This window comes from Globicephala melas, chromosome 16, assembly GCF_963455315.2.
Source record: "Globicephala melas chromosome 16, mGloMel1.2, whole genome shotgun sequence".
NCBI classification, from domain to species: domain Eukaryota; kingdom Metazoa; phylum Chordata; class Mammalia; order Artiodactyla; family Delphinidae; genus Globicephala; species Globicephala melas.
This window is the reverse complement of record NC_083329.1, coordinates 73733836-73749500: the sequence shown is the minus strand read 5'-3', so window position 1 is coordinate 73749500 and position 15665 is coordinate 73733836. Positions and strand designations below refer to the sequence as shown.

The 15665-nt window shown below is 39.0% G+C and overlaps 1 protein-coding gene across 2 annotated transcripts in view; it reads left to right on the top strand.

Annotated features, from left to right (window-relative positions):
* The window catches only part of BMS1 (BMS1 ribosome biogenesis factor), a 48823-nt gene extending 37779 nt beyond the window's left edge, over positions 1–11044 (top strand). For both annotated transcript variants that reach the window (XM_030843977.3, XM_030843979.3), the window contains exons 16-23: positions 1322–1510; positions 1599–1779; positions 1978–2036; positions 3040–3162; positions 3929–4076; positions 4406–4581; positions 6715–6876; positions 7409–11044. In XM_030843977.3, the coding sequence (XP_030699837.1) occupies positions 1322–1510; positions 1599–1779; positions 1978–2036; positions 3040–3162; positions 3929–4076; positions 4406–4581; positions 6715–6876; positions 7409–7639 (1269 nt within the window). In that variant the 3' untranslated portion in view covers positions 7640–11044. The remainder of the gene's footprint in view (positions 1–1321; positions 1511–1598; positions 1780–1977; positions 2037–3039; positions 3163–3928; positions 4077–4405; positions 4582–6714; positions 6877–7408) is intronic.
* Positions 11045–15665: the final 4621 nt, after the last annotated feature.

Below are 15665 nucleotides of genomic sequence, written 5' to 3'. Positions count from 1 at the left end.
TTTGAGATACCTTTCAGATAAGAGGAGTGTCAGGTGGTCAGTTCTGGAGAGCTGTTGAGGCCAGGGACTTAAATGTGATGTACTCAGGAGCTGGGTGCTTTTTAAAACTATGAGATAGGTGGAATGACCTGGGGAGTAAGCATGGAGTCAGGAGAGGAGAGGACCAGGACTGGGTACTTCAGGAGACTGGGCAGAGACAAGGAAGCAGCAGTGGAGGCTGCGCGGCTCCCAGGAGATAGAAGAAACGTAAGAGGACGTGCAGTATGCTGGAAACCACTGTAGAAGGAAGTGATAAATTGTTTCAAATCCTGCTGTTGTGTTAACTACAGTGAAGACAGAATTGACCACTGGATTAAGAATATGGAGACCTTTAGTGACTTTTGCAAGCATTTCAATGGAATATTGGTTCAAGTACAATTTTAGGGGATTTATGAGAATATGTGCAGCGTAACTGGAACCAGACTTTAGAAAACTTCTGTGGCATTTTGCTTCAAAGATAAGCGGAGAAACGGGGCAATAGTGAGAGGAAGTGCAGTCAAAAGGTTTTAAGATGAGAGAAATAACAGGAAAGATTTGTTGGAATAAAGTCCAACAGGAGTGGATGATCTAGGGTGCAAGTAAAGGTTGGCATTAAATAGAGGCATGGATAATCTCTAACAGTGCCTAGTAGAGCTTGCTGTGATTAAGGAAACGTATATCTTACTGTCTTATATTGTAGCCACATATTGATACTGACCACTTGAAATACAGTTAAAGTGATTAAATGACTGAATTTTAAAATTTTATTTAATTTCAACTTAAATAGCCATGTGTGGCTACTATATTGAACAGTGCAGAGCTGTAATAAAAGGCTGAATATGGGTGTAAACCCTGGTAGAGGGGCTAACTGTGGAAGTTCTTTTAGGTTGCTTAAATTTTGGGTGAATTAGGAAACAGTCAACAGCTGAGAGTGAGGATGAGGGAGGAGATAACTGGGTGTTTGATGAAAAGAGAAAAAGTGTGAAATAATTGGGAGAGTAAGAAAAGTGTGGATGGGGAAGTTCAGAGTGTCGACCAACATTAAGGGCTGCTTTCAGAGTTGTTTGTATTTACTATAGTATAGCTTGGAGCAACAGAGAAGTAAACAGTTGGGGCATATCCTGAACAAACTGTATAGATAAAACATATTATTTTTAATTAGGATAAAGCCTAAATAATTCTGTACATGGTTCCTTTCTTTAGAAATTGCTCTTTTTTTAAATGTTAATCTTACATTTATTAAAAGTAACAGAATTATGGGTTTTTAATTGTTTTTGTTTTATTTTCTCCCTCTCATGTATAGCTTAACCGGGCAGAATTCGAAGATCAAGATGATGAAGCCAGAGTTCAGTATGAGGGTTTTCGACCTGGGATGTATGTCCGAATTGAGATAGAAAACGTCCCCTGTGAATTCGTGCTTAACTTTGACCCACATTACCCAATTATTTTGGGTGGTTTGGGCAATAGTGAGGGCAATGTTGGATATGTACAGGTAGGTACCCTTCACTGTATGCTTAACGATTGAGGTTCTTTGGTCATACTTGTACCAGTAATCTTACTGAAATCTCTTCTCCTTTCAGATGCGTCTGAAGAAACATCGTTGGTATAAGAAAATCCTCAAGTCCCGAGATCCAGTCATTTTTTCTGTAGGGTGGAGGAGGTTTCAGACCATCCCACTTTATTATATTGAAGACCACAATGGAAGACAGAGGCTTCTGAAATACACCCCACAGCACATGCATTGTGGAGCAACCTTTTGGGGTAAAAAGGGATTAGAATAAACTTGCTTGTAGGTTAATTTAAATCTTTTAAGCTTTATCATTGTAGTTTTGCTTTTTTCCTTTCATGAAATCCCAATTAAGATTTTTCTCTTTTTTTTTTGGATTGGAGTATATATGTAAAGCAGGATCTAGAATGTGTGGTTCACTGTATTTTTTTTTTTTTCCTGTTTCCTTTAAGGTCCTATCACTCCGCAGGGTACTGGGTTCTTGGCAATACAGTCTGTCAGTGGCATAATGGTAACTATCTTTGATCGTTTATTTTATAGATTGTGTTTGAGAAATAATGTCTGGATTATGGAATATGTACCTGAAACTTTAAGTTGAAAATTATTCATTTTAAGTATTTATAGTAAACTTCTCTTTGCTTTTAAATTTCCTGCATCTTTTTTTTTTTTTTTTGCGGTACGCGGGCCTCCCACCACCGCAGCCTCTGCCACCTCGGAGCACAGGCTCCGGACGTGCAGGCCCAGCGGCCATGGCCCACGGGCCCAGCCGCTCTGCGGTACGTGGGATCCTCCCGGACCGGGGCACGAACCCCTGCCCCCTGCACCGGCAGGCAGACTCCCAACCACTGTGCCACCAGGGAAGCCCTTTCCTGCATCCTTTTAAGTAAGGTGTGAGAGTAGAGAAAAGGGAAATAGAAGAATTGTAATGATACTGATGACATTTTATATTTTTATGCTTTTATATTTTATGCTTTTTAATATTATTCTAAAAATATTTAAGCAGTGCTCACCATGAGCTAACCACTCGACTAGGTTCTGGCATACATTGGATACCAGCTAGACATAAGACTACCCCCTAGTAATCTGGTTTAGCAAGGTATGTTCACACAGTCTTCATTTGACCAATCAGAGCAGGTTTTATTGGCCTCATTTAACAGAAAAGAAAACAGAATAATGGGCAAATGGAATCCATCCTTAATGTCCAAAATTTAATTTCTCAAACATTGTAGCCAAATCTTCATATTCCCTTTCATTCATCTTTGTGAAACTGTGTTACTGTAAAATCACCCTCAGGAAAATGCTCAAGATATCATCATTAATTTTGGCGTACGTGTATTATAGTTTCAGATAGCTTTTGTTAAAATACTGTTTTGCATGTTCATGTATTCTTTCTTACTTTTTCTTAGGTGATTGTAAGTGAATTGCACTTTGGTAATTTGTTGCATTACAGAGAAATGTAGTTCTTCTCTTGCTGACATTATTCCTGTATTCACATTTTGGGGGTTCCTTTTTAGGCTGATTTCCGGATAGCTGCCACAGGAGTTGTCCTTGATCTGGATAAATCTATAAAAATTGTGAAGAAATTAAAGCTAACTGGCTTTCCATATAAAATTTTCAAGAACACTTCATTCATTAAGGTATATATATATATACATATATATATCTGTATATTCATATGCTTATAAATGTGTATATTTTTAAAGGAGGAATGAAATATTCTAATGTAGGTCTAAGATACAGTTCTAATGTTTTCAGAGAAGTATTTGAAATCTTTTATAAACTTGGTCTTTGATATTTTTAGTTTACTTCTTTATATTTTATATTCTTTATATTTAGTTTACTTCTTTAGATTTCTGAGCATATTTAAGTAACACAGAGCAATATAACATGGGAGGGTAGTTTGAGCAACATTTATTGAAAATTTCATCAGTAGAGGGTGTTTCCATTAAAAACACAGAGTTAAGATGATCATAAAATGTTCTTATAACGTAATACTACCATCAGCATTTATCTTGCTGTCTCTTTATTTTCTGAGTGTGTGCACCTAAGTAATAGGATATGAACTGTAATCAAGCCCTGTGAGATGACAGCAAAGGCCATCTAGGCCAGTTCAGACCAATAAATATCTTTTTGATCTTCTCTTCTACAAAGATAGCAGTGATGAACATGTTAATGAGCCCACAATAGAGTCTTAATTAGTGTTATTTCAGGGAAGATAGAGTTGTATTCCTTTTGACCTAGTAATTCCACCTTTGGGGGAAAAATAGAGTTGATTTTTTTATCACCTTTCAATGAATTATTTTTTGTTTTTTAACCAAGGATATATTTATGAACTCAGAAGTAAAATATCTGACTTTGTGTGTATGTATTTTTTAATATATATATGTATATATATACCTGTAGGGAATGTTTAATTCTGCTTTGGAAGTGGCCAAATTTGAAGGTGCTGTGATTCGAACTGTCAGTGGAATAAGGGGACAGATCAAGAAGGCGCTCCGGGCTCCAGAAGGAGCTTTCCGGGCCACCTTTGAGGATAAACTGCTGATGAGTGGTAAATATCCTTTGTGGTGTGTTCTTAACAGCATGTTACCTACCATTCACTATTGATTTCTAGCCAGTGTGAACTATAGCTGGTAGTTTAGGTGTTTAGAAACAGGCGTCAGCTGTAGCTCTCCCCAGTTGGAGCATCTCGTGTAGCACGCCCAGCCACACCCAGTAAAAGCTATGTGTTATTCAAAAGTAGTTCACTTGGTGAAGTCTCTCTTCAAATACTGTGCAACCAGCTAGAGAAGTTTGGAGTGAATATTTTGTTCTTTTGTTTACCGAGATGGATATGAATCTTCTTTTGAAAATGTTAATGTAAATTTCCTCTCTTTCCAGACATTGTCTTCATGAGAACTTGGTATCCTGTCTCTGTTCCAGCCTTCTATAACCCAGTAACATCTTTGTTGAAACCAGCTGGTGAGAAAGACACCTGGTCAGGAATGCGGACAACTGGTCAACTCCGGCTCTCCCATGGCATCAAACTAAAGGCTAGCAAGGATTCTCTGTATAAGGTACAGTCAATCACCCATGTGCTCTGTAGATGGGTGTCACCCAGAAGCTTCATATGTAATGTTTTTTGTGGTTTGAATTTTCAAGTAGAAAGTCTAACATTAAATTTGAATGAACATGTTGTATATTCATAGACTGTTTTGGAAGGAACACAGGACAAGTGGTAATAGTGGTTTTCTGTGGATTGGAAAGGAGACTTAAACTTTTCACCGCTTTTGAACTATATACCTCTTTTGAACTTTTTTTTGTACTATATACATGTATTAATTTGAAAAACATTAATGTACTGATTCTTATTGAAGCAAGGGGGAGGGTTTTTTTTGAGTTTTAATAAACTTTTTGTTGAAGTGTTAACATACACACAGAAAAGTACACAAATAATAAGTGTATACAGCTCATCGAATTTTAGCATACCTAAGTTTGCCATCGCCTGGATCAAGCAATAGAATTACCAGCACAGTAGAAGTCCCCCTTGTGACCTCTCCCAGTCACTACCCCACCTCCACCTCAGAGGTAGCCGCTATCCCAACCCCTGACATTTTTTTGAGTTCTGCCTTTTTTTGAGTTTTATAAAATATACCATGTATATTTTTTGAGTTTTATAAAATATACCATGTACTGTTTTGCCTGGTTTCTTTCCTTCAGTATTATGAGATTCATCCATGTTCTTGTATATAGCAGACATTTATTTGTTTTTATTGTTGAGTAGAATTTCATTGTATGAGAATGTGGGTTTTATCCATTGATGGACAGTGTTTCCAATTTTTGGCTATTATAAATGCTGCCCTGAACACTTATATGCAACTTGTTTGGTGTGCATGTGCACACAGTTCCATTCCATAGATCCCCATGGGTGGGATTGCCAGGTTCCAGGGTACATGTGTTCAGCATCAGTGTGTGATCCCTGTAGTATACTGAAATACCAGGTTAGACTTGAACAGCTTATCAGAGTTCTAGTTATTCCACATCCTTTCCAGTAGTTGGCCTCATCAGTATTTTAAAATGTTAAGTTCTCAGTGCCTGTCTGGATTCCCATTTTCATTCAAGTTCTGGTCTCTGAGAAAGTCCATTATTTTGTTCACAGGTTAACAATGCATTTGAAAAGATTTGTTTGTGATAATGCAGGATATTTAATTGTTTTGTAATAAGAGGGTAATTCAGGGTATCGGTCTGCCATTCTGCTAGAAACAGAAGTTTTCCAGACATTAGTTTTTCTGTAAAATAGTTAATAAAATTTGAATCACATTGCCATGAATTTCTCTTAAAATATACTTCAGAACATAGTACCTGTTGTCCAGTCTGTGGTGCTTACTTGTTTTTGAGAAGGAGATTTCTCTGATTTCTTTCATTCTAAAATATTTTGGTGTCTTAAACAGAGAATATTGAATATTATTGTGGGTGATGTCTTTAACAGTAAATTTATAAAGATACAGCAGACATATTCTCTATATAATTGTCGACCTTGGTAAAGGTCTAGGGCAAAACTTTCAACTTATTAACTACTTCTGAGACAGTTAAGAATTTTGGTCATCTCAATTTAAGCATAGAATTTGGTTAGCTTGAAAACTGAATGTAGAAGGAGTTTTGCCTTCATTGGTCATTTAAATGTCACTTTTCTCAACCAGCCTTCTATTAGAAACAGAATAAAGTTAAACTTCTTAATGAGAATCAGGGATGGGGGCATTTCAGCTGCTCATTGGAGGAATAACTATGTCCTTAAATCCAGAGAGGTTTATAGTCAAGATGAAAAGCTAGTTATTCTTGTTAGGCTAGAAAAAGCCGTCTCAGTGCCCCAAAGATAAGGCCAGAGTTTTTCATTAACAGAAACTTTGGATCTTTTCATCTGCTCTGTTGAGATCCTATCGTCCATACTGTAGATATGGGCACAGTTGATTTCTTGGAAGAATTGTAAATATGTATATTCTATATATTCCTTTGTTTTGTTTGCAGCTGTGCATGGCCATTGAGGCAATATATATTTGATGGATGATTGAGTCCTCATTTCTGATGGTCAGCAAACTGTGGTGTTACTGATCTTGTGGAAAAATCAACCCATTGAGAAGATTTTATGCAAGTTTTAAATGTACATAGATCATAATATATGTCACAGTCTTTGTTTTATTTTTCTTTTTCAGCCAATTGTGAGGCAAAAGAAACATTTTAATTCACTGCACATTCCAAAAGCCTTGCAGAAGGCCCTGCCATTTAAGAGCAAGCCCAAGACGCAAGCAAAGGCAGGCAAGATTCCGAAGGACAGACTGAGACCAGCTGTCGTACGGGAGCCTCATGAAAGGAAGGTACTGTTGATGGACGGCTTCCAGCATGTTGCATTTAGATGTGAAAATAATGCTTTCAGTAACACACGTGGCATTTTTACTGCATTCTCACCTTTCATTAGGAAAGGATAAGGGCCAGACTTATTCAAGGCACTTGATCTGGAAGTTAGAAGAAAGGCCGGAGTCCATTTCGCTTCTTTTGTTTAGTCATGCTCTGCCTTATGCATTTTAATGGGGAATAATAGGCACACAGCTGGCAAGTCGCTCTTAGTTGTACAGAGTATCCACAGAGTGATTTAACAAAGGTGGTTTTGTGGTCAAGGCCATTATTTAAGTATTTTACTAAGTAAATATGCTCCTACTTATATTTCCATGCAAATTATAATTTCGTAGTTCAGGGTAAATTTTCACTAGGTTAATATTCATTTGGATCATGAATTGATTGTAACTTTGATGCCATCAGCTGTGGTGTTTAGGCCTCCTGAAACTTAGAAGGAAAGCATGCTGTAGCTGTAAGAATATTCTGATGCTCACTGGGTTTTGCCATTGTCAGATCCTTGCGCTGCTGGATGCTCTGAGTACAGTGCACAGTGAGAAGATGAAGAAAGCCAAGGAGCAACGGCATCTGCACAACAAAGAACACTTCAAAGTGAAGCAGAAGGAGGAAGAAGAGAAACTGAAGCGACAGAAGGACCTCAGGAAGAAGCTCTACCGAATTCAGGGTCAGAAAGAAAGAAGAAATCAGAAGTCCAGCCTGAAGGGGCCTGAGGAGCAATTGAAGTGATCTCCAGACAGACAGACAGACAGACAGTCATTTGAATCTGCAGTGATAAATGGTTTCATATATTGTAGTACTTTTAAATAACAAGTCAGGGGACTGGAGCCTAAGCACAACCTCTTTGTTGGATATATTGCCTAGACTGTGCCTTTGAGAGGAGAAATGGAGACTGCTGATAGGACACCTGTTCATTCTCAACATCTGAGTTATGTCACAATAAAGCCATATAATTGATGGTTTTCTAGATTCCCTCACATTCCTCTTACCTGTCTCAGTTTAATTTTGTGCTACAAAAGTATCATTAAAATATTTTCTTGTTAATTTTGGCTTAGTAGTTTTCATTAGGGAATGAATGCTTGATAATTGCTTACTGTACCACCTTCATGATGAGTCTTCCAGAAGGGAAAAAATATTAACTTGAATCCTCAGCATTAAGGTAAAATTTTAGAGAAGGATATATAGTTATTTTTATTTTTTTGTCTGTCATATGTTATATTCTTTGACTATTGACCCTCATGGACATTTTACATCTTATTTCACATGTTTTTCAAGTTAGTATAATAGCTAGTTAACACTAAATACTGTTTTAATACTTTTAGACTAGGGATGACATCTGTGGAGGTAGTTAGCATTCTCTCTGAAGTTCATGTTGATATACCCTCTGGGTCTAAAATGCATGCCTGAGAGCCATCAACACCTTGCTGGGAGTGGGTAGAATCTTCTAGGAATAGGAAGGGATCAAGATGAAACAGTCAGGTCTTAGTCCAGCATTCTTTCCTCAGTATCTTCACTACCTCAAAGAACATCACCAAGTCCAATCCGCATATGCAGGCCAGCGCCCAAGAAGCCCAGATGATCCTGCCAAGATGTCCATTTGACTAAAAGCTGAGCAGGTCCAGCTTAGCAAGGCTGTGCACAGAAGCCAGACACGTAACTGACATGAACAAAGAGGGCAGCCTGTCTTTCCCAGTGTCTTAAACTACTTCCTGCAGACTTGACCATCCCAGTGCTAGGTGCAAGGAGGGTCTGGGTAGGGCTCCAGGCTCTGCCACTCTTCATGGTGTGACTGGGTAAGTTCCTGAGTATCTTGGAGTTTCAAGCTTCTTATGGGGATTAGTTTATCATCCCCAAGTAATATGGGGATGATAAACTAATCTGGCAGTCTGTGAGGATTTAATGAGACAAAATGCAAAGTGACTGGTACAGAACAGATTTTTAAATTTTTTGTTTCTCCTTCTGGTTCCATTTTAAAGAGTTGTATAGGTCTGTGAATTTGAACACTTATATAGGTTTTAAAACATACCTATATATTCATGTAATCAACACCACTATGAAGATACCAAACAGTCCCATCTTTCCAAAGCACTTCCTCATGCTGTGCAACCCAAGCCTTCCCCACTTCCCCACTCCCCACTACCAAAAAAACTGATGTGTTTTTCATCACTACAACTTTGTCATTTCAAGAATATCATGTAAGTGGAACAATACGGTATGTAATCTTTTGAAATTGGGATCATATCTTTGAGATTCGTCCCAATTGTCCTGTGTATCAATGGTGCGTTCCTTTTGATTACTAAATGGTTACCAGCTGTACAGACAGGCCACAGTTGGTTATCCATTCTCCAGTGGAAGAGCATTGTGGTTGTTTCTAGCTTTGGGCAGTTATGAATGTGGCTGCTGTAAATATCTGTGTAGAGGTTTTCGTGTGAACATAAGTTTTCATTACTCCAGGGTAAAAATACCCAGGAGTAGCACTTCTGGGTCATATGGTTTAAAAGAACTGTCAGACTGTCTTCTGGAGGGGCTGTACCATTTTGCATTCCATCTCACTGGTTTTAATTTGCATTTCCCTAATGACCAATAATATTGAGCATCTTTGCATATGCTTACTTGCCTTTCATATACTATGTCCTCTTTGGTGAAGTTTATGTCCAAGTCTTTTGCTACTTTTTATTTGGATCTTTTTTTTTTTTTTTTTTTTGCGGTACGTGGGCCTCTCACCGTTGTGGCCTCTCCTGTTGTGGAGCACAGGCCCCGGATGCGCAGGCTCAGCGGCCATGGCTCACGGGCCCAGCTGCTCTGCGGCATGCGGGATCTTCCCAGACCGGGGCATGAACCCGTGTCCCCTGCATCGGCAGGCGGACTCTCAACCACTGTGCCACCAGGGAAGCCCTGGATCGTTCTCTTATTGTTGATTTTGAGAGTTTTTAATATATTTTGGAAGCAGTCCTTTGTCACATATGCGATTTACAAATACTTTCTCCTAGTCTATTGCTGTCTTTTCGTTCTCTTAACGGTATCTTTTGCAAAATTTAAAATATTTGTCAAGACTAATTTATTACTTTTTTTCTTTTATGAATCGTGCATTTGGTGTCATGGCTCAGAACTCTTTTCCTAACCACAGATCATGAAGATTTTCTATGTTTTCTTCTAAAAGCTTTGTAGCTTTACGATTTTCATTTTGAGTTAACTTTTGTATAAGGTGTGAGATTTAGATTGGGGTATTTTTTTTAAACTTACAGACAACAAATTGTTCTAATACCATTTGTTGAAAGGCTATCCTTTCTCCATTGAGATACATTTGCATCCTTGTCAAAAATAATTTGGGCACATTTGTGAGGATATATCCTGGGCTCTCTGTTCTGTTCCATTCGTTGATTGATGCGTCTATACCGTTGCTGCAAGATCTTGATTATTGTAGCTTTACAGTAAGTCTTAAAATTGGGAAGTGTGATTCCTCTAAATAAATTTATTTCTCTTATTCAAAATTGTTTCAGCTGTTCTAGGGCCTTTCCCTTTTGGTATAAATTTTAATAAGCTTGCCTACATTTACCAAAAAATCCTGCTGTGATTTTGATTGCATTAAGTCTGTAGATCAACTTGGAGAGCATTGACATTTTCACTCTTGGGTCCTCCAGTCCATGGCATATCTCCCCATTTATTTAGGACTGTTTTTGGCTTCAAACTGTTTACTGCTAGTTTTTAGAAAAACGATTAATTTTTGTACGTTGAGCTTACATTCTGTGATGTTACTAGGCCCATTTATTCTAGATCTTTCTTGTGGGGGAGGGGAACACATTCCTTGGGATTTTATACTTAGACTATCATGTTGTCTGCAAGCAGAGACAGTTTTTATTCCTTCCTTTCCAACTGTATGCCTTTTTTTCTTATGTGTTACACTGGATAGGACTTCCAGTATAATGGGAAATTGGACTGTTCAATGTGGGCATCCTTGCTTTGGTCCCAATTTTTTTGTAGATGCTCCTTCTCAGTTTGAGGAAATTCCTTTCTGTGCCTGGTTAGCTGGGAATCTTTATCATGAATGAATGTTGAATTTTGCCAAATGCTTTTTCTTCATCAATTTATATAATCATGTAGTTTTTTCACCTTTCGACTGTTAATATGATGATTACATTGATTTATTTTTCAAACCATATTTGAACCTACATGGATGAACCTACATAGATATTGCATCAAGTGTAGCAAACAAAATATTAAAAAATAATATTTACAATTGAGTGACGTTTATCCCAATATTGTATCCCTGGATGGTGTATTATTATTTTAATATTTTGCTAGATTTCATGCACTAATGTTTTGTTGAGGAGTTTTGCATCTATATTTATAAGGGATATGGTTCTGTAGAGTTCTTTTGTCTTTTATCTGATGATGGTATCAGGGTAATGCTGGCCTTATAAGATGATTTGGGAAATGTTCCCTCCTCTTTTATATTCTGGAATTGATTGGGTAGAATTGTTGTTATTTCTTCATTAAATGTTTGATAGAATTTGTCAATGAGGGAATTCCCTGGCGGTCCAGTGGTTAGGACTTTGTGCTTCCACTGCAGGGGGCATGGGTTTGATCCCTAGTCAGGGAAATAAGATCCCGCAAGCTGTGTGGTACAGCCAAAAAAAACAAAACAAAACAGAATTTGTCAATGAAACCATCTAGGCTTGGACATTTAAAAAAATTTTTTTAACAATGAATTTAATATCTTTAATAGTTACAGGGCTATTCAGATTATCTTGAGTGAATTATGGTAGGTTATGAAATGGAATTGATTTATTTCACCTAAGTTGTCAAATTTATAAGTATAAAGTTATTTGTAGGAAGGATTCCCTTACTACCCTTTTACTATCTTTTGGGTCTGTAGTGATATCACCTCTTTCGTTCCTGATATCGGTAATTTGCGTCTTCTCTACTTTTGTTCTTTTGTTTAGTCTTCCTAGAAGTTTATTAATTTTATTGATTTATTTTCAAAGAATGAGCTTTGGGTTTCATTGATTTTCTCTGTTCTTTTGCTGTTTTCAATTTCATTGGTGTCTGCTCTTTATTTCTTTTCTTGCACTTGCCTTGATTTTTTTCTGTTCTTTTTTCCTAATGTCTTAAGGTTGAAGCTTAGATTAATGATTTGAGACCTTTCTTCTTTTTTAATATAAGCATTCAATGCCATACATGTCCCTGTAAGCACTGTGTGGCTGCACGTCCCAACCAGACTTCTGTGGGCTGTGGTCACAGTGTCAGTTCCATTTACAAAGTCCTTGCAGTGTTATTTGGGTCAGTCCCACGTGTGGATTACCCGTAGCCTGGGTAGGACCGGGACATTGATCTATCTCTTAGGCCCATTCTCAGAGTCAATGATACGCTCTTTAGAGTCAGATCTATGCATGCACAGCTCAGGAGGGAGCCCAGGAGATCATTAACAAATTTGGGGGGTCACTGTCCTGAACTCCTCCCGTTCCATGATTTCCTGGTACTTTCCAGTCACCTGGGCTCTCCTTTTTAGCCCTCCATCCAAGACACTGCAGCTTCCTTACCATGACTGTGCCCACATCCAGGGTCAAGCAGTCAAAGGACAGAGAGTAAGAAAACGATGGTTAAAAGAAAAAAACAAGCCCACCCTACTTGGATCAAAAAAGAAGGGTGTGCCTGTGGGCTGCAGGGGGCTGGGGCAGGAGAAAATGGAGTAGAGAAGAGGGGGTATTTCTTGCACTCTCTCTGGGTGTTAGGAGACACTTTTCTGCTCCTCAGCCAGAACCAGAGGGCTTTCCTGAGCGCTCTGTTTGCACCTATGTCCACCTCCGAGTTCAGGCTGCCTAGAGTGAGGATAACTGTGAGATACTAGGGAAGGGAAAATGATACAACTCACCACCAGCTCAGTGTTACTTTGAATTATGGTCTCGTGTCCCAATTCTCCTGCTGTTATTTGATTTTAAAAGTCCTCAAATAGCTTCTCCGTGCATTCTATTCAGCTTTTACACTTGCGTTTCAGTGGGAAACAGAGCAAAACGTACTTACTTACTTACTCTGTTTTTCCCTGATCTGAAATCCTCTTTGTTTTTCTCCTTAAATTCCTACAAGTAAGATTCTGAGGCCATTTTTTAAAAAATGCTTTTTATTTTGAAATAATTAAAGATTCACAGGAAGTTGCCAAAAAATTACAGGGAGGTTCCTTGTGCCATTCCTCCAATGCTATCATCTAGCATAACTGTAATACAATATCAAAATCAGGAAATTGACCTTGGTACAATCCACAGAGCTTATTCAGATCTCATGAGTTGTTCACGTACTAATTTGTGTGTGTGTGTTACTCTGTGGTATTATCATGTGTGTAGCTTTGTATGTGTGTAGCTTTGATGATCACAATCATGATACAATCATGATACAAAACTGTGCCATCACTACAAGGCTTCCTCAGGCTACCACTTTAGAGCCACACACCCTCACCGCATCCCTAACCTCTAACAACTATTAGTCTGTATTGTATCTCTATATTTATGTTACTTCACAACTTTATGGAATCATATAGTTTGTGTCCTTTTAAAACTGGCTTATTTCACTAAGCATAATTTCCTTGAGTTCATCCAAGTTGTTGCTAGTATTAATAGTCTCTTCCTGTTTAATGCTGGATAGTATTCCATAATGTCTATTATGTTCTGCAGTTCAGCATTCACCATTGAAGGACATTTGAGTAGTTTCCAGTTTTTGGCTATTACAAACAAAGCTGCTATGAATGAATATACACGTATAAGATTCTGTGTAAAAGTAAGTTTCCATTTCTCCTGTAAAAACGCCCAAGATTGTATTTTCTGGGTCAACTGGAAAGTCCATTTTTAATTTTAAAAGGTACTTCCAGGGACTTCCCTGGCGGTCCAGTGGTTAAGACTCTGTGCCTCCATTGCCAGGGCCACAGGTTTGATCCCTGGTCGGGGAACTAAGATCCCTCATGTGGCGCAGTGTGGCCAAAAATTAAAAAGAAAATAGTGGAGGGCTTCCCAGGTGGCGCAGTGGTTGAGAGTCCGCCTGCCAATGCAGGGGATGCAGGTTCGTGCCCCGGTCCGGGAAGATCCCACATGCCACGGAGCGGCTGGGCCCGTGAGCCGTGGCTGCTGGGCCTGCGCGTCCGGAGCCTGTGCTCTGCAGCGGGAGAGGCCACAACAGTGAGAGGCCCGCGTACCGCAAAAAAAATAAAAAAGAAAAAGAAAGGAACTTCCAAACAGTTTTCCAGAGTGGCTGTACCATTTTACATTCTCACCAGCAACGTATGAATGCTCCAGCTCTCTGCATCCTTGCAAACATTTAGTGTTATTGCTTTTTAAAAGCCATTCTAATAGGTGTGTAGTCATAATTCATTGTGGTTCTAGTTTGAACTTTCTTAATGACTAATTATGTTGGCCATCCTTTCATGTGCTTATTTGCCATCTATATAGCCTCTTTGGTCAAATATCTGTTCAAATCTTTTGTACATTTTCAATTTTGTTTATTTAATGTTGACTCCTGAGAGTTCTTTATAAATTCTAGACATAAGTTCTTTGTTAGGTATGTGATTTGCAAGTATTTTATCCCATCTGTAATTTCTCTTTTCATCATCTTAGGATCTTTTGCAGAGCAAAAACAATTTATTTTTGATGGAGTGTGGTCCAGATTTATCAACTTTTTCTTTTATGGATTATACTTTTGGTGTCAAGTCTAAGAACTCTTTGCCTAGTCTCTCCTTTCCCCTCCCCTTCTGCCAGTGCCTTGATCCTGGACTTCTCAGCCTCCAGAACTGTAAGAGAGAAACTTTGGTTGTTTGAGCCACCCAGCTGAATGGTGTTTTTGGTCTAGGAGCCCAAATGGACTAAGACAATGGGAGATAAAAAGAAAACCCAGGAGTTCAGTGCAGTGTCATCCCTCAAGTCCTCTGCTTCCCAGCCAGTCTGTTTTCCTCTTTCCACCTTATATTTTATTTATTTATTTATTATCTATTAATTTTTATTGGGGTATAGTTGCTTTACAAGGTTCTGTTAGTTTCTCTTTCCACCTTACAGATTCCTTTTACGATCGTCTCTTAGATTATTTCCAGCGCATTTAGTCACATTTCGAGGGAAGGAGTGAGTGGTGAGTGGTGTACACCATCTTGTCATGGAATGACCAGTCAATCTTTCAAGTGTTTGGAACGTATCGTCACAATGTCTGTCCCTTGGGAAAGGTGTAACAATTCATACTCCCACTGGCAATGTCTGCATGCATCCATTTTCTTCTTCCATGAAAAAGCATCTGATGCTGTGATTTTGTTTTTAAATTTTGCTTCTTGTTCCTAATAAGATGATTAATTAATATGGGCTGCTGGCTCTAGTCTATGAATCCAAACCTTGGAGATGCCACAAGAGGGATAATTAATTGATAGAGCCCAGAACGAAGATGAAAACCCAGGAGAAATCCCGTGGAGGCAGAGCCCAGTGGGGTGAGGGAGGGGAGGGGAGGCACATTCCAGTTTGGAAGCTGCTGCTTAGCTAACCAGGGCCAGGCTGGGACAGCTTCTTTCCTACCCGCTCCCTGGGGTCCCTGCCTGCCCAGCACTGCTCTTGTGAGGAGGAGATCCTGTGCCAGACACAGGCATCTAGGCAATGCCAGAGTAGCCCGGAACCTACCTGGAGTGAGTGCCACACCACCTCGGCAGGTTAGCGGGCTGCCCCACGGCACGTCCCCACCTGAGCGGATAGTCAACTATGATGCAGGTTGACAGCCGCTGGACAAAGACAGCACCCAG